The sequence below is a fragment of the Thunnus maccoyii genome, chromosome 22 (genome assembly GCF_910596095.1).
Source record: "Thunnus maccoyii chromosome 22, fThuMac1.1, whole genome shotgun sequence".
NCBI classification, from domain to species: Eukaryota; Metazoa; Chordata; class Actinopteri; order Scombriformes; family Scombridae; genus Thunnus; species Thunnus maccoyii.
In genome coordinates, this window is record NC_056554.1 from 1993209 (window position 1) to 2021027 (window position 27819).

The 27819-nt window shown below is 39.8% G+C and overlaps 1 protein-coding gene across 1 annotated transcript in view; it reads left to right on the forward strand.

The window, feature by feature from the left end:
- adam19a (ADAM metallopeptidase domain 19a) overlaps positions 1-27819 on the forward strand; it is a 196099-nt gene continuing 168280 nt past the window's right edge. Inside the window, exon 1 of the mRNA XM_042400718.1 lies at positions 1-287. Coding sequence (XP_042256652.1) covers positions 158-287 — 130 coding nt within the window. The 5' untranslated portion in view covers positions 1-157. The remainder of the gene's footprint in view (positions 288-27819) is intronic.

The window sequence follows — 27819 nt, forward strand, 5'->3', positions numbered from 1 at the left end:
CGTTGATACGGTCATGGGACTTGTATTTTGATGGTTCAGACAGGAAGTGTAGTATTTTACTCTGCCGTGTTTGACGCTCGGAGGAGTCAGAGAGGGAGTCAGAGTTGAACAACGGCGAGGAAAGGGAGGACAGTCGGCGGTACCGAGGGTCATAGGGATGTACAGTAAACACAGGCAGAAAAATGCCCAAATATCACCGGCAAAATGGGGACATTTGCTCGTGTTTGTTCTTTTTCTGTTGCTGAGTGGCACACTGGACAGAGCCAGCGGGGACACCGGAGGACAAGGTACAGAAAAGCGCGGACACACTGTAAAACTTCTTTTAGCATCTACCAGTTGCGTGTTGTGGCGGCATAGGGAAACATGTATGAGGGGTTTAAAGTGTGTCAGTCAATAGAACGGGTTGTAATTGAGGCGGGAGAGGTTTTGGTGTGAAAGCACCGAAACTTTTCTTGGAGTAATTAGTCGTTTTGTGAAGAAGAGGGCTGCGTAAGCCAAATTTCATTTAAAAATCTGGCAATTTAATGCCGCGTCGCTTATCAGGCGAAAGCGCAAGACACTCATAACCTACAAGAGCTTAACTAAATAGCTGTGATTCATTGTACAGTCTGTCACAGGCTGCACCCAAAATACCATATGAAACACAATGAATAACCTTATAATATCATTTCTACTTCTATCACGCTTCTGTGGTTTCTCCCTCAGCTGCCCCCTCCTCTAATTGTGAGGAGGTGGGGTGCCAGGGGGGGAACAAGGTGAAAGAATCATCAAAGTTTGCAGTATAGGGTTATGGCTTTCATGCCGAAATTAGCAGAAGACTTGACTTGTTGTAAGAAGAAAGAGTAGCATGTGTTGTAACATGTTAACATTTGCTTTTGTGCAACGCAGTGTTAAATCACAAGAATTGTCTAACGTGTTTCGGGTGAGCGTCTCAATGTTCTCAAAGGCACGCATCAAAGCGAGCGGCTTTCCGTTAACAACATCCTTTATAAAAGATTTATTATAGAAGTTTGTGAAGTTTTGTATTGTAGAAGATCAAAAGTTTCAACTCAACCAATCTGACATGTTGTATAGATGTTGAAAATAGTTTTTTTTTTCAGCCAAACTAGAGAATCAGCTCTGTCCGCGTTGTCCATAAAAGGCAGTTTAGAGAAATGCTGGAGTACAGCTGAGTAGCCTAGTTTTCAGCCAATTATGTCACAGAAAGTCAAGTAGTTTTTGTGTGAAACCACCACAATGTATTAGATTTCATTCGTCTCTGCTCAGGGTATCGCTTGTCCAGGCTGTGCGTTATATTTGAAATGACATAAAATGAACTCTAAGAAGTTGTATTGAACGTATCGAGCCCCCTTCCCACTCTCAGCAAGCCACATAGAGGTCAATTTGTGTGGTAGTGGCTGGTATGAAGATGATCACTCTGTTCAGTCATGTGGACTGAGATACCCAAAGGCAAAGTAGGACTTAAACAATAACCCCTATTCAAAAAAAGATGTTCCGAGTTAATGTAGTTAACAAGCCGTGTGTGTGTGTGTGTGTGTGTGTGTGTGTGTGTGTGTGTGTGTGTGTGTGTGTGTGTGTGCTCGGCTGCTGCTGCTGCATGAACTTCAGCACACAGTTTGTTTTCAGCTTTGCGCCGTCAGATGAAATCCAATGGAATGACTTCATTAGAGATGGTTCAGCCAAAGCAGTAAACAAAATGTGAGATTTATAACAGACTTGTTTAGTGAGGGCAGAGTTTATCTTCAGCTCCCAGACACTGAAGACATGACATATGTATAACATGCTTTCCTCCACCGCATAAACAATCAGTCAATAGACAGAAAATGATCATCACTAAGTCATTTATGAGGCAAAAATATGGAACATGCACCGATTCCAGCTTCTTAAATGTGAGGATTTTGCCCTTTTTTTACAGTATTTTTTTTATTATCAGTGTACAGTAACTTTCAAAAATGATGAAGGGCATTTTCCACACTTTTCTGACATCTTATAGACTAAATGAAAGTAAAAACTTAAACAGACTAGCCTTCAACTAATGATTATTTTGATTATCCGTTAATTTGTCAATTATTTTCTCCAATTTTTTTTTCTTAAAAATGACTCTAAACAATTAATCAACTATCAAAATAGTTGCTGATTAATTTAATCTTTGGCAACTAATTGACTAATTATTGCAGCTCTAAAACAGATACATTAATAATGACATTTTTTACAGTGTTGCTTTCCCCAAAACATCAGTTCCAGTGAGTCAGAAGATGAAACAATAACAGACATCTGTTATTATGACTTAAGCCATATTTGCTTTTTGAGGCTGATCCTGGTAATTAGAATAAAAACCTGATATTGAAATGACAGTCAATGCTAATTTTTTCACATTAAAATTAGCCAGAGCCTTTATGTACCTACACTGCAGAAAGAAGCAGATTATTTTATAGAATTCTTTCTTTCTGATACGTATATTTGATCATGTTTTTAGTAAAAGTCTTCCTGTATACTCAGCACTTCTTCCATGTTGATTTTTTTCTTGGTAAATTCAGTATAGTACACATTTCTACAACATTAACTCAGTACATCAGTCATGCCGTGTTTCTACTACTGAGCCAATTCCTGTCACTTTGCAGTTCTTTTTTTTTTTCATTGTCAAGATATCATCAAGGGCACTCAACACTTCCTGCTCAGATGTTTTCACATTAAAAGCCTTCCAGTGGCTCAAAAGGCTTAAACCCTCCTGTTCCCTCTCAGCTTTAATGTGAAATATATGCAGGAAGTGTTTGAGGGTCATTGATGGTACACAGCATTTGTCTCATTTACGTTATATATCTCTCATCATGCTTGTCATTTGTTTGTTTAACCAGTATCACATCTTTATTTGTAGCATTGTTAGCGCACGCTAGCATCATCATCATGTTTTTATTGGCTACAGTAACACTTTCTGTGTTAAATCAAGATGAACAAGTATTTAATTTTAGTTCCTGTTTATTTAATTCTGAATTTCTTGAACCGAGATAATGCTCTTGCTGACATCAGTGATGTCATGGGTTAAACCAATGGGGGAGGGGTGGGTTTGTATTTAGTTGTTGTTTTTCTTGAGTAGTATTTGTTTGATTTGTACTTAATTTTCTTGGCAGATGGTGAGAATGATAGTGTTTGTATGGACAATGTTACTGACATACATTGTGAGTTACCTGTTGTGTGTGAGTTAAGTTTGATTTAGTCGGCTGTTTACATGTGTACTTTTTGTTATGCGGCGTATAAATTACTGTTACTACTTCTTCATGAGTCCTTTAACAAGTCTCTAAGTCTGCCTCCTATCACATTTCAAGCCACTATGGTTAGAGTTCCCTACAGTTGGAAATAATCAGTGAATGCAAACAGTATTTGTGTTTAAAAAGAGAACACAATAGCAGCACATGGGTGACTCAGACTCTGTTGTTGTATTGGTGGAATTAGCGCTGTGGAAATGTACATTGTACCATAATAAGTATTATAGTTCCGGTAACCCCACCCTTTCTCATTGTGTCTTTTTTACCAGGTCAGACCAAATGTTATTATCAAAGATGACTAAAACAGCAAATAGAAAGTTCAGTTCCTCAGTATTTGGACAGCAACACTTTTTCATTTTGCCAAGCTGGTTTGTCTCTAGAGAGCAGCACAGATACTGGCTACTAAGCAGTTTATTTGTGCTATTGTTTTATTTAATATATAATATACATGTCCCACACTTGTGTCCCACTGCTGGAAACGGGCAGCCAGTCCAACAGATGAGGATTGTGCTTTTTTTTCCTCTCTGCTCCCCAACCAGTTCACGCTTCTTTTTTTTTTTGTCACTCCATCACTTTGTATCAGCATGTTCCTCTGCAGCATGGTGTCAACTAGTAATGCACCACTTAATTGGCTGCTGATCATAACTGGCCAAAAAACCCCGCTCTAAATAGAGCAGTGATAATTGGCCGTTCCTCTGTTCCAACCGCCTGCTCAAAGAATACTCTCCAAAAACACAATACGGACATCAGGGAAGTGGTGATTGTCTGCCATTAAAACTGTGAGCTGATTTGCTGCAGTCAGCAGAAGTACAGTCGCATCATCACATCATCAATCTGCCAACAGTTCACAATAAAGTGGCACAGTGAAAAGCTTAGCTAGTGCTGTCAGGGTACCTTCACCTCTGTCGTATAGAGCCCCACTGACACTGGACTGCTGAGGCTGATGCCCATGTTAATACTCAACATTTATTATCAGTTAATTTGTATTTTTTATTCATTGATTTAGTCTCTCTATCTCTATGTATAGATTAGGGGTGTGCCCAAATACAAATACATTATTCTGCAAAGCACACATAGTGGGTTTTATACTAATATTTGTTTCATACAAATATTTAAAAAGTTATTTGTTGGGGGTGTTCCCCAGAGATAAAGCTGAGCTACTGACACATGCAAAGTGCTTCCAAGGGACTCTCCATAACCTGTTTTTCCCCTTCTCCTTTCAAGAAAGTTAAGTTGTAAAAAATAGGCAATAAATGAAAAGTGCAAAGCAATAATTGGCTTTGAAGTTCTTCCCTATATGTTACACGGTGTGCTGTCTCTGTGTTATGGGTGTATAGGTGGAGGTCTGTCTGCAATGAGGCGATGAGTAAAGTTTTAGCTCAGTAGTCAGCGCAGTCGTCTATGATCTGGGAGACTCCAGTTCAAGACCTGGTGTGGGGACCTTCTTTGTAAGGTAGTTTGTTCATGAGCACTTTAATTTTCTAAAATTAAAAGTGTAATAAAAACAAAAACAGGACTTTTAAGCTTATTTCCACTTTTATTCGAATACAAATAACTTTTATAGATACAAATAATTTTGCTGCCTCAACAAATACAGATACAAATACAAATACCGGGCCCTCTGTATCTTAAAATGTTTTGTTTTGTCTGATCAAAAGTCCAAAACCTAAAGATAATGAATTTACCATCACAGAAGACAAAGAAAGCCATAAAAACCTCCCATTTGAGAAGCTGGTAATGGCAAATGTAAGGTATGTAATATAATGTAAATGTATTTTTTTTGTTTATTTGAGTATCAAAATAGTTGCTGATTCATTTTCTGTTGATTGACTGATTGATCAATAGACTAATCGCTGCAGCTCTTAAGAAGACAAATCAGAATCATAGACTGTATATAAAGATGGACGTCATTAAAGCTCCCCAGAAGCTAAAACATCTGGATCGCCCTCTGGTGGCTGGCTGCAGTATAGGTCATAAGTCCCGCCCCCTCCATGTTAGTGGATGGGACATGAGCCAAACGAAAAAATCAAAGTACATGTCAAATACATTTTTCCTAAAGATAGTTTCTGTCATTTCAGGTAGTTCTTATCACGCTGATGTTTGTCCAAGTGCTCATTTTTCTTATAAGTTTGTTTTTAATTAGTTATTTGACGATATAGAAAGGCGGTCTAACGTCATGATTGACAGCTGTGACAACCGCTCTCAAACCTCCGTCAGCCCGCGGAACACGCCCCCCTCAGCTGTTCCGCGGGCTGTTATCCCGCCACCCGACTCTACTGCGCAGAGTCTGTCTCCAAATGACGTCACACAAGCAAGATGGCCGCTCCGGTAAAGGAGATATTTTGGCTTCACTTTTCCATCGCGGTAGGGAGCAGAGACACGTCGTCCATATTTATATACAGTCTATGAGTTTACTCGGTGTCATAGACAGATGAAATACTGAGGTTAAACACCCTCATAGTTGTTACTCTGCTATGATTTATCATCTCATTAACAGTCTGCAATAGAATGACAATCAGATGAGTCAGTATTATAACTGAATGCACCAATAAATAACACTTTTTTTTGTTAAATAATTAAAATGACATAAAGACATCTTTGTAGACTGATCAAGTAGACGGTCAGTATAATGTTGAATAACTGCAGCTATATTGTCTGTTTAATCTGCTAGACATGATAATAAGAGGAAAGGCTCGCTCTGAAACAGTTTTTTGTGGAGCTCATCATCCATTTAAAACTTATTCTCTGGATATCATTCCTCTTCTGTTGTTGCACAGCTTACTGTACTCTCCCCTGAGAAACAACCATTTAATGAACAGCAGAGGTTATGATAGTTCACAGTATCGCAAGATGAAAACATTTTCGTCTACATTATGAGATTTGACTCGCCCGATCATGCTCACATATCTCTCGCAGCTTGTTAACCGTGGCGCGCTGTAACTCTCGGGCTCCCGTGCGTGCCAGGATATAGAAGCCGGGATCAGCTGTGGAGGCTGAGGATGTTTTTAGGGCCCGTTATCTCCATCATGACATGATTATATCATGTAGAGATAACAAGTGGTGCCTATATTTAGATTTTTAAACCTGCCACCCTGTGCCAATGATGTAATCACAATGTAGTTCTGACATAAACATTATTTTCTTTGTAATAATAACTAAAGAGATAATCTGAGCTTGTAAAAGTCATTTTCATCAATCATTTTTTTTACACTTTGAGAGAAAGATCAGAACAGAAATGCAAGGTCAGTAAGAAGTAATACACCTACACTAATATTAATAATATGGAATGACCACCATCTGCACTCTCATGATGAGATACATAAGTGGTGACCAAAACAATTCATCTTGATGAATTAAGTTCAGATTGCAACCAACTAATGTCTTCCACTCGGCCTTCATTAGCAACCATAACTTTGTGCTGGCCACGCCACAGGCTGATATTTAAAAAAAAAAATTTTATTTTGAAAATTTCTGTGAAACCCTTTGCAAATAAAAAGTAAAAGACCTATAAGCATGATTGAATACAAATGAAGTCCAGCATCACTGCAGTAGGAAAGGATGATTAATCCAATTTAATTTTCAATTACAATTTTGGCTTCAAACAATTAAGATAATTGAGATAAAACGAGTATCGTGCAGCATTCTCAGGGATGAGACACGCAGAGCAGAGAGCAGAACTCTTCCTTACTGCGTGAATGTGTCTGAATTTAACAAACAGTCAAATGTTCAGCAGTGGAAACTGACTTACTGACACATCTGCAGGTTATTTTGTTTTAGTTTCAGTCAGACTCTGATTCTATCATTTCAGATACCAGGATGCTTCGTTCCTTTCATCCAGCTGCTCGGATCCGTGCGTTCTCTGTCTGCGGTCTGTTATTGTGCACATGCTTACTGTAAAAATCTGATGAGAAATCATTGTTCTCCAGAGAGTCAAACCTACCTGTGGAAATGATGAATAATCATTTTAGTATTGATTGCTCTCCACACTACATGCATCTTAACAATCACTGTTAGATGATCTCAATTATTTTGGTTTAATTTTTTTTATTTATTATTTTTATTTATACCATGGTCCGGGTGAATACTCTTTTCTGATTGGCCAGCAGGTGTGCGTTAAAAGTGTTTATTGCACACAGCTCAAGTTAAATCACAGTTCTAAATTCATCCGCTACCCAACCTGTAACCATAGCAACATTAAAGATTAAAGAGCACAACTGTCAAAGCTTACTCGTTATGAAGTTTTGAACATAATTATTTTATTTCATTTATTTTTTTTTAAATTTTCAGTTGAACTATATTTAAAGTTCAAGGAAATCCACTGTTAATAAAAATTGTTTTTTTTAAAGTACAATAAATGCATGATGCTTCCAAGGTAATTGTGTTAAATAATAGTGATCTCAACATTGGTCAGAGTAATGGTGAATATGATTTTTGCCATAATAGAGCAGCCTTACTGTGCAGGAGAGACTGACCAGCAGTCAGTTGGAACTCTTGTACTCTTTACATGGACAGTCTGCACAGATAGCTGAGAGGATCGACTCAAGGACTCTTCACAAAAAAATCACAATTCGGTTTTGTTCCGCTCTCTCTCTCTCTCTCTCGTAGCCCTCAGCTAATGCATTTTAAAATCTCCCTCTCTCTCTCTAGTATTATCAAGCAAGATCTGTGCAACCCTCTTCACAGAGAACCGAGCTCACACGAATTCCCACTTCTCTGTTTCTTTTGTCAACACAACCGCTGCTTTGTGTTTGTTGTGTTCTGGTCAAGTACATGCCGACTACTTAAGCCTCACCCACAAATTTAACTGACTGACGCATTCTTTTGAAATCTTGAGCGTTTCTTGCCTGGAGGTAGATACAGTACATCTCAGTGGGCAGCGTGTTTTTTTGTTGGTTTTTTTTGCCTTCACAGAACTGACAAGAGTTTTAATTCACTCTGAGTGTTTATTTTGGCCCAGTTAGACAAACGTGTGGGTGCAGTTTACACTGTTTGGATGTGTTTGAGTTCTTTTTGAGTGGCGTGCTCAGTCTGTCTCAGATGTGTTTGAAAGGATTTTTTTTTTGGATTTCTGCAACCTCGGCGACATCCTGCACAAACATCATGAAACATTTAGAGTAGATGGTTGATTAAAAGTGCTGACATCCTGTTGTGACATCATGACCTGATGTTGAGGATTGTAACCTCATTCATGCCGCCTACTGTCATCACCATGCTCTGCACCCTCCCCGATCACTCTCATTGTCAGTTTTCTCACACTCACTCAATCTCAGACATGTCATCAAAAGGTTAAAAAAAACCTCCTCCAAACTCCTAATGCACTTTTGCTCTGCTGGGATTGAGATAAACTCCTTGCTCAGCAGTTTTCCTCTACAATATCTGCCTGCAACACGGCCCATTTACCAGGCGCAGAGAGCAGCCTGCCGAGGGCCTGCGCTCCACATGCTTTTGCAATGCAAGGCCTGTTCTCGGAAACCCAGAGGAATCCGTACGGGATGATTTGAGAGCTGTTGAAAAGCGTGGGCTGTTATTTCCGCGGGGGGGGGGGGGGGGGGGGGGAGGCAAAGCAAAGACTCACAGCGCAAGTCGGCAGAAACTGTTTGTGCCTCGACCTCTAAACAGGCAAACTTTCATTAGCGACGCGTTCCCCGACAATGCCCAGCTCACCTTTTCTCACCGCCTCATTTTTTCCAACTGCAAACACCAGGCCCGGCGTGATGGAGAGGTTGCACCCTCCAAGAATATTTTGTTTGATATCTAACAAGATTGCGTGGTTGTTATTTGTAACACCCACAGCAACACTGTGCGCAAGGTCCTCTCCGGTCTGCTGTGTGGGCTTCGTTTAGTCATTATTCATTTTGCAAGTGTTATGTTTATGCTCTGAGGGTGCATGGTGTGTAGGTGAGGGGGCTGCCAGAGCGAGCTCTATTTCTGAGAGCTTCCTGTTCCAGTCTAATGTTATCAGTGTCTGTGCCAGGATGGAGTCTAGTTCACTTCTACAGCAACATGTGAAGTTTGTAACCTGCTTTATGATGGACTGAGAAAAGATCCCGTCTTAAGCAACAGTTAACTCGGCTGCCTCCTCTGTGAGAGCAGAATGTCAGACGCTATATAAATGATTCCAGAGAATGTCACCACTGTTTAGTTTTATAAACTACTGCATATTCTATATTATACATTTCTCAATCTTTTTGCAATGAATTTAATAAGTAATTAAAGTTTTTTAAATGTTTATTTTCTGTTGTTTTTAAAGAGTAATTTAATACTAAAACCCACATTTTTCAAAATAATGGATCAGGGCTTGATACTTAACCATGATGGATCAGCTGATATAACAGGATCATGTCTGTATTGCACTTCATGTATATTTAGAGTGATGGTGTGAGAGACTTCAGACTATTTTATTTGTGACAATCACTGTGAGCTATGTTCTTGTATTTAACATGTAATTAACACTTTGAGTATTGACATGCCCGTAGTGTGAAATGGGTGTAAACTGACGTGCATCACGCTTCATGCAGCTGCCAATGTGTGTCGCACTTAATGACTTAAAATGATAATCCTTTAAGTCCCCCTTCACTCAAAAATGTGTTTTTCTCCTTGTTCCTTCCGTTGGATGTTTGGGCTTCACCGTGCAGAGTTTGACACTCGGAAGCTGTTTATACGTTCTTCTGCTGAAGGAGGAAAGTTTCTCTAAACTCGAGTGAAAATCAGATTTTAAGTGGCGGGGGGTCTATGAAGCGGATGTGTGACATCACAACTAGTTAGTTACAAGTAGCATTCTACTTAAACCAGTGTGATGTGGGAACATGAAGCCTCGCTGAGGATGGACTTTACAGTGAAGCAGGAGACATCTCGTGTTCAGTCATTTGTTTATTCAAAGATTCAGAATTTTTATAAGAGGGAGAAGAAATAGATGGAATTGTTAGGTTTTTAATGAGGAATTTTTTAAGGTGAAAACTTAAAAGAAAGATAAAATGTAAAAATGACTCCGAGTAGAGTATTTCTTATATATCTTACAACATGTCTTTAACATTTTTATGAAGTCAATCTACATCTTTGCTGCTGTTAATGGTTGGCATTTTTTCTGCAATAGCCATTCAATGCACTTAATCTCAGTAATTATCGCTCTATATAGTAGTTTTTATTTATGTTTAAAAAAAAATTTTTTGGGCATTTTATATTTTTAGACAGGAAAAAAATGGAATGACTTGCAACAAGGTTCTCTGCTGTTATGTGGCTACTACAGCAGGCTACTCACACATATTCATATATATATTCATTTGTGTTATTTTGAACACAATCAACGCACCCCAAAGTACCATACAGTTTGAATTTCAGATAAAAAGTGCCAGCCATATTATTGACTAACTAAGTAAAGTCGGTCCAGTTCTGCAGGTAAATTCAATATATAAAAGTGACCACTTCCTGTGCACCAGATCACATCATTATCAAGGGACATACTCTAATAAATGGTAAGTACAGTGTAGCCTTACAGCTTCTATGTAGAATCAGTGGACATTGGATTTGATGGTGACCTGCTTACATTTTTTGTTGTTTTGTGAAATGAATTTAAATTAAATTTTAAAATTTTCCCACATCAAAAGTTAGAGAAAAACCGCTCAAACCCTATGAATGCTTTTGTTGTTTTCCTCCTTGAAAACGGTTTTTCATGACACTAGGAAACTACTAGTCTAACGTAGGTGTTCCGAACACGTTTGAATGACTGCTGTGTCGTGTTACTCGGCGATGAAGATGAGCAAAATCCACAGTTATTTATATGTAAATGTTACAGCTTTTCAGGAATCGTAGGAATAATATTCAGCGTATCATTGGATCTGGTTATTATTCTGTCACACACACACACACACACACACACACATTCTAAAGGTGTCTCACTCATTCTGCTAGGTGTGAGAGAAGGTGAACGGCACCTCTAACAATCATCAGCGTAGAGATAGGAAACCACTTTCCCCTCGGAAAGCACTCTGACTGATGTGTCCCTCCGCTACGAATTTGTGGAAAAGCAAGGAAGGAAGGGAAGCAAAGTCCTTCGCTGAGTGGCTCATTAAGATGAGGACGAGCTTAGGAATACTTGAAGTGAGAGGGAGAGGGTGATAAAGAGCGAGGTGAAGAGATGAAGTCTGTGGGGATTTGCGGATATAGGAAATATAAGAGTAAGCTGTTTATATGGGATTGGGCTGCAATGGCACTCCAACACTTATGTAGAGAGTACTAGTTCATCACTGCCTGGTCCAACTGCCTGCATCTGTCACAGGGCCCTAGGAGTTTTTTTTTTTTTTTAAATGTTCTGTCCCTTGGTTTGGGCCAAATCAGCTTGGCAGGTGTTACTTTGCTGTACTTTACCGTTTTGGACTGCCTCCACTGTGTTAGAGCTGTTTTCTTTCGTAAATCTGAAGCACTTTTTGAAAACAGATAAAGCATAAATCTCACCTGTGTTGTTTGTCCAAGATTGTTTTTTAGTGCGACTGGTCTCATTACTGACCCTTGTAGCCCCGGGGGGAAAAAACACACCCACGAAGCTGTGGTTCTCAACTGTAGTTGCAGTGGGTGTTTGCCCCCCCATTGGCCACATTGGGCAGTAACATCATTCCGTCGGGAAATGGAAATGCTATGATTAGCTTCAACTAGCCTCCTTGAGGACTGAGATTGATCACCTCCATGAAGAGCACATGTTGACTGTGTTCATCTGGGTAGCATGTTTGTGCCGGCTGGGCCAGGTGTTTCCATTTGCATACCTGTATGGAACATGTTTGGGGCTTTACTTGGATTTATGCTTAATCTCAAGTGTTTTCAATCAGCATGCAGTTCCTTGTTGATGATTGGCTCCTGGTAGGTGTGATCAGCTGACCCTTTGTCCAGGGAACACAATGTTGATTTTGCTTTATCAGTTTTTCAGTGGATGACAGTTTGAAGGTTAAACAGCACCAAATGATAAACATTGTACAAAGAATCTACAGGTTTTTACCTGGTTTTACATTGATCCTCTAGGTGGCCTTATGGTGTAAATGGTAAATGGACTGTACTTGTATAGCGCCTTTCTAGTCTTCCGAACATTCAAAGTGCTTTTACACTGCGAATCACATTCACCCATTCACACACATTCATATGCTGAATGGGTACAGGAGCTACCATGCAAGGTCCCAACCTGCCCATCAGAGGAAACTAACCATTCACACACATTCATACACTGATGGCACAGCCACCAGGGGCAATTTGGGGTTAAGTATCTTGCCCAAGGATACATCGGCATGTGGACTGGAGGAGCTGGGAATCGAACCACTTACTGTTGTAAGTTGTCCACCAAACTACTGTGTTGCAATAGTGGTGACCTTACTTATTTTCTTCCTCTGTGTGGACTAAACAGAGGTTTATTACCCAAAATGGGTAATAATGGTAATGGTAATGGGAATAGATCAGGCGGAGAACACAATAGACCAACTTTAAGAAGGACTGTGGTACTTTGGGTCATTTGGGCTAACGATATTCCTTTGATTTTGTCTGTTGAAGGTCAGTCAGTGCCCCAAAATCCCAAAAGTACAGAATGATTGACATGCTTGAACTATAGTGACCAGTGTTCTTTTTTGAAGAATATCTGGAATTTCAGTTGGGCTTTGTTGCTTTACACTCTTATACATTGACTGGTGGTATCTCAAGTTCATAATAAAACAACACAATCAAGTGAATCTGCATTATTAAAATTACCCCGCTCAGTTAAACTGCCCAAGAGCGAAGAACGAGCATACACAGGAGGAAAAAACAGAGGCGGAGGCAGTAAAACTAGCCAATAGGAGTGCAGACGCATTTGATTGGCAGCAGAATCAACCAACTGAAGGCCGTAAAGTGCTTCTATGGTTCAACCTTAGTTTAGTCTCTCTGGTGAATTTTCTGTCTAGATTTAAACCATTTAATTTATTAACTCCTTATCGTTTTAATTGATACGTATGTCAATTGATACATACATATGCGGTTCTTGAGAAATAATAAGTAATCAACCTGTTCCGCATAGGCACATTTTGAACGGGCACTGCACTAGTATTAGTAAAACTCAGTAGCAGGCATGGGCTAGTGAAACAGAGGAGAACCTTAAAATTGGCAGGACTCTATTCTTATCAACATTTACTATCTTCCTACCATCTTCCTTGTGACAGATCTTAATCCAGAGATGACATTTTCGTTGTATTTCTCAGTCCTACTTTTTCCATCGGTTGTTCAGTATCAAACTCCAATTTAAGACATTTCGGCTGCATTTAAACATTCAATTGGGTTCAATTTGTCAGCCATCAGTCATCAACATCCTCTCCCATCACCCTACATGCCTCCCAATTTTTGTTTTACCATCATTTTTCCTCCCAAAACTCTCTTCCCTCTTTTTATAGTTATAAATGTGTATGAAATTCCCTTCAACACAAGCCTACATTACTCCTCAGCGAAAGTATAATTCCTTTTTTTTTTTTTTTTTTTTTTTTTACTGAAACTGCTTTAAATCCATTTTGCATTAGTAATTTGTCTGATACCCCAGACACAAAGTGAACAACATACAGTAGACTTTATCATTAAGATTAAGATCATTAATTTTTTATGAAATCGCAGACGGAGAAAGACTGCCTTTATACTGAGGTGCCCAGCAAAGTGAATGTGAGTGCGTTGCTCTTTTGGAATAGTTGAACAGTAATTTTGCTTTTAAATGAGAATAGCGCTTTGGGAAAACAGCCATAACCTGACAGTACAGCAGCATATTCTGGAGGCATTACTTACACATGTTGATAGCGTAAGTGATGTATTCAAGGGGAACTATTGATTTGTATAAAGCTTTTACAGCTTGATGCGGGCTGAAGCAGTGTAATTGGTAGATATACTGTGACTATGTGTCCCACCCTACTCCATATAGTGCTTGTGAAAATAATGAAAGTTGAAGACAAAAATGTAGGTCAGATGTAACACTGAAGAACATTGACATTTTTAACCTGACTTTAAAGGTAGTGAAAGTTGGGAAAAGTGGTATCCTCTGGAGTTTGTCAGATGATCAGAATCAGATGACCTGATAGGCCGAGAGGGTCAGTCAGAGATGTACTCTGGTCTTCAGCTGTTGAGAGAGTTCTAGACCAGCAGCAGTAGTTTAAACTCTTTTCTATGATGCACTGGAAGCTAGTGCAGAGACTGCCCTTCCCTGCCAAGAGTTGAACATAGAAAGGAGTCCCTTCAGCCAACTGGTCCTGAGGCTGACTGACCTTTCATCTTCTGACATCACAAACCCCAGCCAGCCTCGGAGCAGTTATACTATCACTCAAAAGATTAAACCTAACCAAATTATAACTAAAGAGGTTTGGAAGAATTTGGCCCTAAACAGACAGTATACTATGGCAGACTACCTAACCACAGTAACTGATGAGAACCTGAGAGAGACATTGACAAACAGACTGAGTGACCATAGTCTGGCAAAAGAGAAGGTCAGACCTGGCTGCCCAGAAGAGGACAGGCTGTGTTGTCATTGTGATGAGGGAGCTCTGTAGAGACACAATTACACTTTCTAACAGAATGTCAGAACTACAGAAATATTAGGGAGGAATTCTTTCCAAAATTTGAAAAAAAAATTGCCCTGAATTCCGAAGTCTGACAGAAAGGGAGAAATGAGCCTTCATTCTTGGGGAAAAGAAAGAATGTGCAGTGTTGGCTGCTAAATATGTCACTTCCTGCCACAACAAGAGAGACAACCAGTAGGACAGACATATAGAGAGACATTTATAAATATACTTGTACTTACCGCCACCATCTCCTGTTGTTATTTATAGACTAATAGCTGTCTTGTATTATATCTACTATTAACATCTCTTTATTTTACTTTAATATCTCTCTATTTTATTGTGTTATCAATAGATTTTCTTTTGATATCAATAGAATAATGGTTGTATTATCCCTACTAACATCTCTTTATTTGATTATCAGTAGATTAACACTCGCATTGTTTTTGTTTGTCTTGCATTGTTAAATTGTATCAATACTAACTTGATTATATTATATGAATTATATTACTTGTTACGTGATTATATGAATATATTACTAATATTGTTAGTCACATTATTTATGTTGATTTCATTCCTTAACATTGTCTTTCATGATTGTAATTGTACTTTGGCAACACATGTCAAATGTCACGCCAATAAAGCCTGTTGAACTGAATTGAATTGAATTGAATGTAACTGGATTGAATCCAGTAGCAGTGTGAATAAACTGAAATTGCCTCAGAGGTTTTTGGGGAGACCTGAGAAAAGTTTGTTCCAGTAGTGTAGCCTGCTGGAATAGAAAGTGTGGACATGTTTCTCTAAGTCACGTGTGGACATGAATTTTCTTTCCTCTATGGTCTTATAAAGGCTAGAATACACCATCAATGAATGGCACGCATCAAAACAACCACCCCTATTATTTTCTATGTACAACCCCCACAACGGAGGTGGCTTGGCGCCTGTCGGCACTTGCTGACACGCCTCCCCGCGACACATCATGCCACCGTCCTATTTCCAGCCTCGCCGCCCCTGAAAAAACATTTTTTTTCTAGAGAAAAAGCTGTTTTGTACTTTGATACAATGTTGGCCCAACTACAGATGTTATTTACTAGTTTGTTGCTTTCTTTTCACTGAAGTTTTAACAGTTTCACTTGTGTCTGTATCTACAAGGCAAAAAATAATTAATTGTTGGTTGATCTGCTGCTTTTAAAACATAATCTCACTGCTCACATTATTATTTTTCCTAGTTATTCATCAAAAATAGACAACTATAATAGGCAAGTCATTCATGGCATTTCATCGTCCCGTGTCCTGTTTCAGGACCTTGTTAATGAGAGGAGTGATGGATAAATGAGAGCAGCACTGAGTGCTTTTATTAATCCAAATATCAAGCCACATCATCCTATAATCATGACCTGATTATTCCTGCTGTTTTCTGACTCTCATCATGTTTATTACTTTTCAATATCTTGCCTTTTTAGATAAGAGTTCCTGCACAATGATGATGAATAATTCATGATGATGATGATTCAAATGCTGAAGCAGCTGGGCAGTAAAAACAGAACCCACTAAAAGCAAAGTTAAACTTGAAAACTCATTTAAATATCTATTTCAAACATCAAATATAAAGACACCCTCACAGACTGTTACACAACAAGGACTTGTTATGAAAGACTGGGACAGTTGCTGATTGGATAGGACAAGGGAGTTAGATGAGTGGTCCTCGCTGCGACTGTTGTCATTCTACCAGCACCCTTGGCTCACGCTTCACAAGACAAAGATCACAAAAACGACTTCCTACTTTGTGCAGGATTTTTTTCTTTTAATGAGGCTGTTGGCTGCATTAGAAGTAAGTGTCCTCAGTGCCCAGTGAAAAGGAAGCAGCTCTACTAGCATACATCCTGCACTACCGGTAGCTTTTAGTACTTTGTACTGTTGGAGTTGTGAAGACAATACATATGAACGGGTTTGAGAAAACTGACACCCCCTCCCTGTCGCTTTGTTTAACTTTCTCTCCTTGTTGCTGTCCTACAAACTTTCCACCACCATCCTCAGTTTCACAAAAAAAGTCCCCAAAGTGGGTTAAGGCAAAAAAAAAAAAAAAAGGCATTATCCATTCACATTCAGTCTGGTGTTGGATGGCAGGAAAAGCGAATATGCTGTGCCATCTCAGTTCTCTGTAGCTCCACACTGGGCATTAACCCCTGGGGAGAGAAGATGGAGAAGAAGAAGAAGAAGGGATTGAGCGCTTGAGTGGGACTGGGCATGCAGGATATGAAACAGTAAAACTGTGGCAATTCAAACAGGCCACAGTTGTCATTACAGGCGGCATCTGCAGAGACAGCACAGAGATAGATGGTAATAGGCCAAACAGAGGTGGGTTTGAATCCGATAACATAAACCAGCTGATTGCCCCCCCCCCCCCCCCCCCCCCCCATTGAAATTACCCACTTTATCGCTTCCCTTTTTTTTGTCTCCTTAGAGAGCCTTCTCCACTCCCTTTACAAAGTGAATCCACACAGTCATTTCTCAGAAAGATAAAGTATTTGCTGTGTATTATTCCTCCCCTCTCTCTGCCCACCCCTCTTCTTCCTCCTCTCTGTATCTTTCAGCCTCTGGAGTAGCTGTCAGATATAGATCACGCCTCTCATTGTTTTTCCTCAGCAACCTGCAGTGATAGCTTGCCGGGCGAGTGCCAGGTGTGAAGCCTTGCGAGCGCGAATCCTCCGGCTTTCTCTCTCTCTCTCTCTTGATGCCGGCTGAGAGTCCCTCAGGGTCTGCGAAGGGAAAGAGAGAGTAAATAAAAAAATAAATAAGATGAGTGTAAAAGGTGTGTGTGTATGAGTGTGTCTGTAGGAAGCACATGATGTTAGTCCTTGAATGACTAAACAAAGAGAGAGTGTAAAACAAGGACAGACAGTTTGGACAGGATGTGTCTGAAAGTGAGAGGAGCTTGATTGTACTCTGACTGGAATGTAAAATATAGGACTAGCTGAGTGTTCATATAGCTTTTTTTTTTTTTTTTTTGAGTGACAGTCTCTTTTTTTTTTTTTTTTTTGAGTTGTTCCCAATGAGGAGAGAGCGTATACACGCCCTGCACCCGGCGTCTTTCTTTTTTCAGAGTGCTCCGCCTCACTGAGCACGTCGTCAACGTCGCTCCTTTCCTGGCGACCAGTCATATATTAGATGGGGCGTCCTGTGGTTGGTGCTCATGGTGAAAAAACAATGTCTAATAAATAAATAGTAGCCTAAGGATAACAAATAAATAATAAGCAAAGGGGCGATGCTAGTCTATCATACAATGGCGGTAAGAGTGGAAATATGTTGTCAAGATATCGTTGTCATAGAAACAAAACCCATGCACAGTGCTTCATCTGCAGGAGAAAAACACTATATGGACACACGCCCTTAGACAATATAGGTTTTCAGGGTTGATATTGCATATGCTGTTACATGTTACATTGCACCTGCCAGTAGGCTATATTTCATGCTATAATATTTATCCGTATACATTTTTAGCCATGCTAGTAGTGTGGTCAGATGGATGGCTGGATTGGTCAGTTGGTCCACCACCATGGGCCTGACTGAAATTTCTCAGCAACTATTGGATGGTTTGCTGTGGAACTTAGCACAGACATTCATGGTCCCCACAGGATGAAGCACACTACTGCTGTTTGATATGGGTCAAAACACCCACAATTGTTGTTTACTATCTAAGCCCACATATTGGTGGAATTTTGTTGTGCGTCATTGGGGGTTGAAGCATGAAAACTATAACATTTACAGATAATATTTCGTATTGGTAATGGTTTTTGTAACAATAAGTAAATGGACAAAATTCAGTTGGTATTCAAAAAGTACTGAAGATAGATAGATAGATAGATGAATTCTATGGCATAGAATCAAATCTATAATGAAAATGTAATCAATAAATTACACTTCTTAGACACCTCTCTAATGTCACAGATGGATAACAGTGAATGGGTAACATTGAATTAATCTAAAAGACCAATATTAAAATGTCACTTCACCCAAGTTACATATGGTATCAAATAATAGAAGTAGGTCTTTAGATATCCATTTGTGAGATTTCTGCTGCCACCCCAATACACTGGAGTTGAATAGAAATTGGAACGGCTTTCCTCAGAAGAAGTAATTCATGAAAAAAAGTGTTGAAAGTGTTTTCTGTGGACTTTCCAGCATAATTGGGACAATTTATCTGGAAAAAGATTTTTTTTTTAAATGACAGATATTGGAAAACATGGACAAATAAAACTGTCAGTTGAACTCAGTGTCAGAGAAAAGTTGAAGTGTTTAATGTGAACTAGTTTTTGCTCGGTCACATCTGGTGGTGAGGCCGTGTGAGAGAACACCAGTTCCAAGCTTGCAGCAGCTGCTCTATCAGCCCATTTCATGCTTCCTAAAACTAGACCATACACTTTACAATCAGCGCTGTCCAGGTCCATTCAGTCAGCACAAAGCAATGATGGCAAGTGTTTTCCTCAGGGATCTGGCTCAGGATGTCTCTTTTTCTGGAGGAGGCAATTCATTACAACTCAGAAAAAAATAAGTGCTTGTATTTATGCATGTTATGGTCATTTTCTTGACTTATCTTTCAAAGTTTTGTGCTGCAGGGGAACACCTCTGCTATTGGTGGATGCTTCCAAATCGAATTTGTTGTAGCCTGGATTAGTAGTCCAGTTCCACAACACAACTTGTACATTTGTTCCTCCCAGTATTCACGAGGTTTAACATGTGGCTATAACTGAACTGTAATTAGCCTATTTACTGCAAAATTAAAGCAGAGAGAGAATAAATTAGACAGAGAGAGAGAGAGTTTTTTTATAATTCAGTTTTGGCCACTATTAAGTTTCCTGCTAACATAGAAGGCCTGGATGCAACCGATTTTGTGCTTAAGCATCTTAGAATAAGGGATAATCACATGGACTCAATTCCCATAGAATAAATGGCAGGCAGAATGCCAGTTAAGAAAAAAAAAAACAGCTTGAGACAATGTGAAAGCATTAGTATAGAAATAATGGCTTTTTTCTCAGACCATTTCACTCTACTGGAGTTATTAGGAGTTTCACAGTTTTCTCATTGGCCAGCGAGGTGTTTAATCTACCGTAGGTGGAGAAAATGAGTCGTAACCCTTGAAGCAATTAAATGTGGATTCCACAATTAAGCATCAAGAATGAAAGAAAGGTATGATGTGACTGGCTTTACAGCATGATGGCTCATTTCTCTGCTGTCCTTACCCTTCAGTTTGTTTATACTGGTGTTCTCATATGTTCTGTTGTAATTACTTATCATCACTTCTCCATAAGTCATGAGTTATATGCTATTTTCTGCTGCTGCAATGACCCACTTTGCTCATGGGGAACATTACAGATGAAGTTGAGCGAAATGACAGTAACTTCCCTTTTTTTGTTTTTGGAGTGAAAGACTGTGTATGCGTTATGTAGAATTGAAGAAAATGTAAGCACCTTGCATCTACTTAATCAGACAAAAAACTGATTAATTATTTGTATTATTTTAGATGGATGCGTTTATTCAAAAGCAAATGAAAAGCACCAAACCTCGATTTCACATTAAAGTTATGTCACGTTTTGTGGATTATTGTCAAGTTTTTCCCAAAATGTTCCAAAACAATTCGAAAATCATTTCATGTAATTGCATAGAATCAAAGTAGCCTACAGAAAGTCAATTCCTCATAATGAACAGAGCTCACGCTGTTTTCATATTATCTCAAATAACAGGCTTTCACTGAATTTTCATCATCTCATTATAATTTGGCTTGTGATCCTTAATGGATGTAAATTTTGTCCCAGCAGGGAGAAATTACCTGATGCAGAGGAAGAAAGCGTTTTTTTTTTTTGTTTTGTTTTTAGATTCTATTGGCTTTTTTAAATAGTTTGGAGACTGTCTTAGAGACACAGGGAAAGCTAAAAAGATACTTTGCATTTACAAATGTGCACCCGAGTCTAAGAGGATGTCTTAAAACTTGACTGATTTTGCCTTTAGGGGGACTTTAGAGAGACAGATTTTAAAAAAGAATGCTCAAAAGAGGCAGAGATTGGAGCCCTACTGATAATGGATTTATTGGGCTGATATATTTTTCAGCATAACATTGATACACATTTATGATAAGAATGTAATATGTTATTAGGAATTGTACTGAACAGGTCATTTTACCATTGGAAAAAATGAAATTGTACTGCCAAACTGCTGTTTCCAGATGAACTCTAACATATCTTTGGCATTTCCGTACTGCAGTTATTTGTTACTTACCAGCCGACATATGCAGTATGCGATGAGCTAACATTGTGCGAAAATACTATATCTGTCAGCTTCTTACCTAGGTGTCTTCACTTTTAGAGCCTACTATGAGCCCAAACTTCAAAAACATTAAATCTGACACTTCCCACACTACAACTTGCTATGGTCTTCCATCAAGGGGTCGGTATACATCAGCGGATGTACTTGTCAGATCACTGAACAGCATCTGAATTCCCCTCCCCCCCCAAAACTCTGAGGGTATGCAGGATTTTAACTTCTCTCTTTTTACTTTTCTTCACACTTTTTGTGAGTTCAACACAAGCAGCAACCTCCAGGGCTGAAAAATGAAGCCAATGCGGAAGTGCCAAAAACTGCAGTTCCTTGAATGGCCACGTGAGGCTCCAAAAGCGAGTCAATCCCCATAGATCCTCATGTTAAAATGCAACTTTACAACAGAAATAAACATGTTTACAGCCTGGTACAAAAAATCGTTTTGGTCTCTAGAGCTAATTTCCCCTTTCATGACAACTGTACGGGGGGTGAATTTTTTTATAACTCACCCGTTTAAATTTTATTAAGCCGTAAAGTTCTGCATAATGAAGGACATGGCTGCTTTGAGTGACAGGTCCGCCAGCCGCTAGGTGGCTTGTTTCAGCCATTCGGCCCGCCTCTTTGCCCCATTTTTAATTGGCTGGGAGTTAGGCAGCGTCAGGTACTGCCAAGATGGCGACGGCCGGAGCGGCTCACTTTGAGCTTCAAAACCGCTCTTCAGAAACGGGTAACTACATCCATATGTTTATACAGTCTATGGTTCAACACCATAAATTCCTCTGAAGTGTGACTGTAGGAAATTGTGCGCCGTCGTCCCCATGTGATTATCAACTGATCATCATGTCTCGCCCCTTTCTATGAGGGCTCTTCACCCAGCCTTCGAATGTAGCCAATTGGAACAGTAATAAACATTATGCTTTCAGACTTGGTCAGATGACTGGCCGTAACAACTACTTGGTTTCAAGCATACCCTGACCTTTCGGAGAATTACTGTCTGGTAAACTAATTTTCAGTGCAGGCTTTATGTTCAAAATTTGTCACCCCCCAAGCGCAAGTTATTTTTCTCTGACTTGACAAAGCTCCACTGGAGCCACAGAACAGGCTGACTTGTACTCCGTGACAAGTAAATGCACTTTGGCATGTAATGTTGGTGCAGTACCTCACTTCTCTAGGAGTGAGTAGTTAGAATTACTTATAGCCACCATGGCTGTACAAACAGAAGTACAGCTCTTAAAGAATCTCGTACAACATACAAAATCCAAGGACGAATATGTCCCTGGCCATGCTTGTTGGATAGGTGATCTCTGGGAAGCGTAGTGCAGAAACTCCTCCACAGTGAATGCTTTGCAGTAAGGTGAAGCATATGGAAAAGTTAAAAAACACCCACTGATGATGGAGACAACTTCTGCCTCAGTAACTCACTTCCTCTCAGTTTAACCTGAAAGCAGAGGTTCAGTCTGGGTGTAACGTAGCGAAGGGATACCCCCCATCAGTGGCACACTTTCCTTAATAACTTCTCAAACGTCCAAGGCAGATTACATCATGTAGTACATTTTGACAGAACCCTCCGGTTTTGTCAGTGTTTTGACTTAAAACTATGTTCAGAGCTGCACTTCACTTTCAATGTGGATTTTAAATCTAGGAAAGTGGGTTGCTATTCTTTAGGGAGCTTTGAAATGCTGAGCTTCACCTCTTAACCCTTTTCTATCATGAGATTTTCAGTTTACGGAGCTACCAACTTGTAGAGGAGCTGAAAAAAACTCAGTGTATGGAGTATAACACCTTCTTAAACATAAATTGATTTTCTTTGGACCCAGGGGCAGCCGTTTTGGAAGACTTGCTGAACTGCCTCTCTCAAACTTTGTCCAACTCATCATTCCTCTTCTGCCTCAGAGTGATTGTAGATGTCTGAATGCTGTGAAACTTTGAAGCTGCTCAGTGCTCTGCAGCCTCCGCTTTCCACACAACCAGACGTAAAAGTATCCAGCAGCACTAACAGAGCTGTAATAAGAGACAAGAGAGGGAGAGGAGGGTGAGGAACACGACATGAAAGGAAGCATTTAAAAGATCATTTACCATAGAGAGCTCTATCTCTGTCTCTGACTGTGAACGGATGCCCCGAGGTTGGTGTTTGAGCAGGCGGATAAGACGGTGTATCCAATGAGCTCTCTGCTAAACTGGGGAATGAGGTTTAGGATCTTGGTTAGAGGAGCGGCCCCTCTCATCCTTTTTGCCTTTCCTTATCCTCTTCCATCCATCCATCCATCCATCTGTCCATCCATCCATCCATCCAACGCTTTATTCTTCCCCTGCAGAATGGGGGAGATCGGCTTACCCAACCCCCATGTACCACCAGACAGACACACACACTGTCACACAAAGTGGTTTTGTAATTGAAAAGCTTCACCAGAGACTCTGTGGAAGTGTTGCAGCCAGGCGAAGTGAAGCAAAGAACAGCAGTGATTTGTTGACTCTGAGGTTGGGTATCGTATCTGCCTGGTGTTTATTAAGCGCCCCAAAGCCTCGTCGAGCCGCAGTCGATCATTTAGGGGGGAGCGGCGTGATGGAGAGCCTCATCCCTTCCAACCTCTAATGCCTCTGCTGAAGCTATTAGCCAGCCTTAATGTTTTCTGCAGAGAGGACGCTGTAATGACAGAGACTCCAGACCAATGTGTCATTTGTTGATTTTTGGCCGTGAATGAATATTGAATACAGATGTTCATGTTTTCTGGGCCACATCTTGGGCACTACCTCAAACACACCCTCCTGACCTGATCGAAAGACCAGCTGAGATGTGAAATGTTCTGAAGTTTGGAAAGCTTGGAAAATACAGTACTGTGCAGAAGTTTTAGGTATTAAAAGTAAAATGAGGATGCTCTCAAAAATAATGTCATGAATAGTTTTTATTTATCGATAAATTTTATGCAAAGTTGAGTAAACAGAAGAAATTCAATATTTGGAGCGAGCAAGCTTTGTGTGAGCACAGAGGGGGTACAAAAACTCGGAAGAGACTCCGCCAGACGTTTCTCTATTCTCTGTTTAAGATCGGCCGAGATTGACACTAAAATGAGAATAGCTGGTCCACCTTGAAGGTCAGTCCACCTTAAGTGAGCCTGGTCAGGTTAGGCTAACCCATTGTTGCTAACTTTGGAGCTAACCCCCTTCACTTTTCTAGCAGTTGGGGAAACAACAGACTTTTCTTGGTCTTCAGAAGCTGCAGCATTTATTAACTGACACACCATAGTCTGTACTGTACATTTACTACCAGATTGATAACTTACTACTAACGTTTTCCTCTGCTTACATTAGCCATCACTTTTCTGCCGCTTGCTCTCTCACTCAACCACACACTTGCTACGCACACACATTGAGCACTGTCCTATTCCTTAAAGCAGCTACGCTACTCTTATAACAGTACCTTTGACATAGATGTTCTTTGAAGAATGAAGAGAGAGAGGATGACTCAAAACAATTCCATGAAAATCATTAGTAGCCCACTGATATTAATGATCATGTGAAATTTTAGCCATGGCGCTCATAATTTATCCCCTAAATTCAGAATGAATAAAACACTGACACAGTTTTTCAAGGCACTTGGCAGGTCGGCCGTTCCTTTATCTTGGAGAAGTTGCCACAGTTCTTCAGCTGCTTCTTTCTCTTCATGTTAATCCCAGACTGTCTCCACGATATTGAGATCAGGGCTCTGTGGGGGCCAAACCATCTGTTGCAGGACTCCATGTTCTTCTTGTTGCTCAAGATAGTTCTTTATGACTCTGGCTGGATGTTCGGGGTCATTGTCATGCTGCAGAATAAATTTGGGACCAATCAGGCGCCTCTCTGGTATTGCATTATGGATAAGAATCTAAACATCTGAGGTGCCAAAAATCTGCAAACTCTTAGGGAGATTGAACTGGGCTTTAAAGCAGCAGTCTAAAACTAGCAGAGACTGCTGTATCTGAACAAAACTTTTTTTTGGTCTCAGATCAATAACATGTCTTTGCAGTGAGAGTAGTTTTAAAGGCTCAAAGCGACCACTGCAACAACTGTCATTTTCAGTTTAAAGTCGAGTGGAATGAGTGGGCATTCCTGTTCTCTGAGCTGTATGCAGACGTGGGGTCTTTTGGGGGATTATGTCGTGGGAGGAGAGTGCAGCTCTGCTAGAGTTCAAGCATGTTTACAATTTTTTTTTTGTTTTTTGTAATTCAATCACATTGTAATCTCTCTGTTGTGCTGCACTGTGAGCAACTATGATCACAGCTTGTGAGATGCCCCTTATGGCAGGAACAACATGGGAAAAGGTGTTGCTTACCATGAGGACGCTTTTGCAATTGAAGTTCAACCAAACTTTGAATGCTTTCTACCTACAGTTCACTGTAGTTGCTAAAATAATATATAGATTTGATTTGATTAGTAACGATACAATTTCAGACAATAGTAGAGGGAATTGTCTAAGGTGAGTGATACCTTTCCTCTTGTTTTGTTTGACTTACAGTATAAAACCCAAAGATATTCAGTTTAGCGTGATATGAAACAGAAAAGTAGCAAATCCTCACATTGGAGAAACTGCAACCAGAGAATAGTTGGTGTTTTTGATAGATATATGACAATGATATGATTGATAGATTATCAAAATACTTGCTGATTCATTTCTTTCAATCAACTGATCAATTAATTGACTAATTATTTCAGCTCTAGATTTGACTGCAGATTCATTAGAGAGATTTAGAGCATAAAAAATTTGAGCATTTTACCAATGTGGACCCAGAACCTGAAACTGAACTGGCTATCAGTACCAAACCTAAATGCCACAATACTTCATACTTAAAAAAGTATACAGTATAGATGTATAGACATGTCATCCAAATCCAGGCTGTGTGCAATATTTAATGATAATAACACTTAAAATAAACAGAAATAGAAAAGAAATAAAAAGGATAAAATACAACAAGCCTGTTCAACACCGCATTAGAAGTGGTGAAGTGGATACAAACAGAGCTATTGAATTGGTTGCTTATTTATTTCCTGTTCCTCCTGTGCAGTTTTTTCTTTGCTGACAAAAAAAAGCACAGAAAAAATCTCCAGATCTAGATATAGAACAGTTTTTATTGAATGAGCAGTTGGCAAGTGGCAGCTAATCTCTGTGACTAAGTCAACACCTTCTGTAGCTGTTACATGATATAAACCTTCTGTTGTTTGCTAGTGGTATGATTATATTGTGAAGCAGTAGTAGAACCTGTTGAGTTTGCATTAACTGTAGTAGTTACTGCTACTGTAGAAGTAGGATTCATCACAGCTCTGCACAGTAAAGGAGAGTGAGGCACCAGAGACACATCCATCTGTGAAATAAAGGAAAGAACAGGAAAGGTGGAACTAAAACGGAACTCCAGACTATTTTGATTTCTGCTTTACACTGGCATTATGAGACTGTTCAAATCCACTGAACGCATAGTTAGCCTGTTGAAAATTACTGCTTGCACACTATGTTGAGTTGGACACTTTATCCTAATGTCGACACAGCTACCAGCACAGTTCGGGCCTGCTCTCTGCTATTATCTCGGGTCAGTGTGGTTGCCTCCTGATGTGGGGATGCAATGGAAATACAAATGAGCACAACATGCCACACCATGGACAAAGTTTGCAATGCCACGCCAGAGGGGGAAAAAAGATTGAGAAAACAGGATCTACATCTCAAGCAACCACAGAAATCCACTCCTTTCCATTCCACTCTGCTCACCTCATTATTTTGCCTGCCCCTTTTTCTGAAATCCTCAAATGTCACAGAAATGTTTTCCCCTCCCTGTCTGTAGCAATTCCAGGCCAAGTGCTGCTGACATTTTATGGATTCCTTTCAGTGTTATCAGTGATTAATGGTGACCTTTTCTTTGGGTGGTAAAGCATTTGATCTTTCCTAACCTGAAGAAACAAGGCTATCAGCGTTCGGTTGCTTTCTTGATATTGAGCACATACAGCAGATTCTATGGCTTACTGAATTTCCTGTGCAGAGCCTTTGTGGAGGTGTTATTTAGCTATGCAGATTGTACAATGAGGAAAGCACACTTGACAATGAGAGAGCTTAATGGATTACTGTACAAACAGAGTGAGTGACGAGTGCCTTTCAGGCACCTGTGGGCATTTAATGCTTTTTAGGCTTATATAAAAAAATGATGGCAGAGACCTGTGGTTACTTGTGAGGCTCCCTTGCTGGGCACTACTGTTAAAGCAGTGTGAAGGACTTTCTCAGTGGGCTCTTAGACCAGTGTGATGCTAGCTAAAAGGGTAAATAGCCAAGCGAGCACTCTTGCCCAGTAGGAAGTTCGGTTGTGTGGCACCATTGACTCTAAGAGCCTCCTAGTAGGTGTGTGCCCGAATACAAATACATTATTCAGCAAAGCACAAATAGTGGGTTTTATACGAATATTTGTTTCATACAAATATTTTAAAAATTATTTGTTGGGGGTGTTCCCCAGAGATAAAGCTGAGCTACTGACACAAGCAAAGTACTCCCAAGGGACTCTTCATAACTATTGTTCCCCTTCTCCTTTTCACAAAGTTAGGTTGTAAAAAATAGGCAATAAATGAAAAGTGCAAAGCAATAATCACCTTTGAAGTTCTTCCCTACACATTACATGCTGTGGGAGGTCTGTCTGCATGTGGCAATGAGTAAAGTTCTAGCTCAGTAGTCAGCGCAGTCGTCTATGATCTGG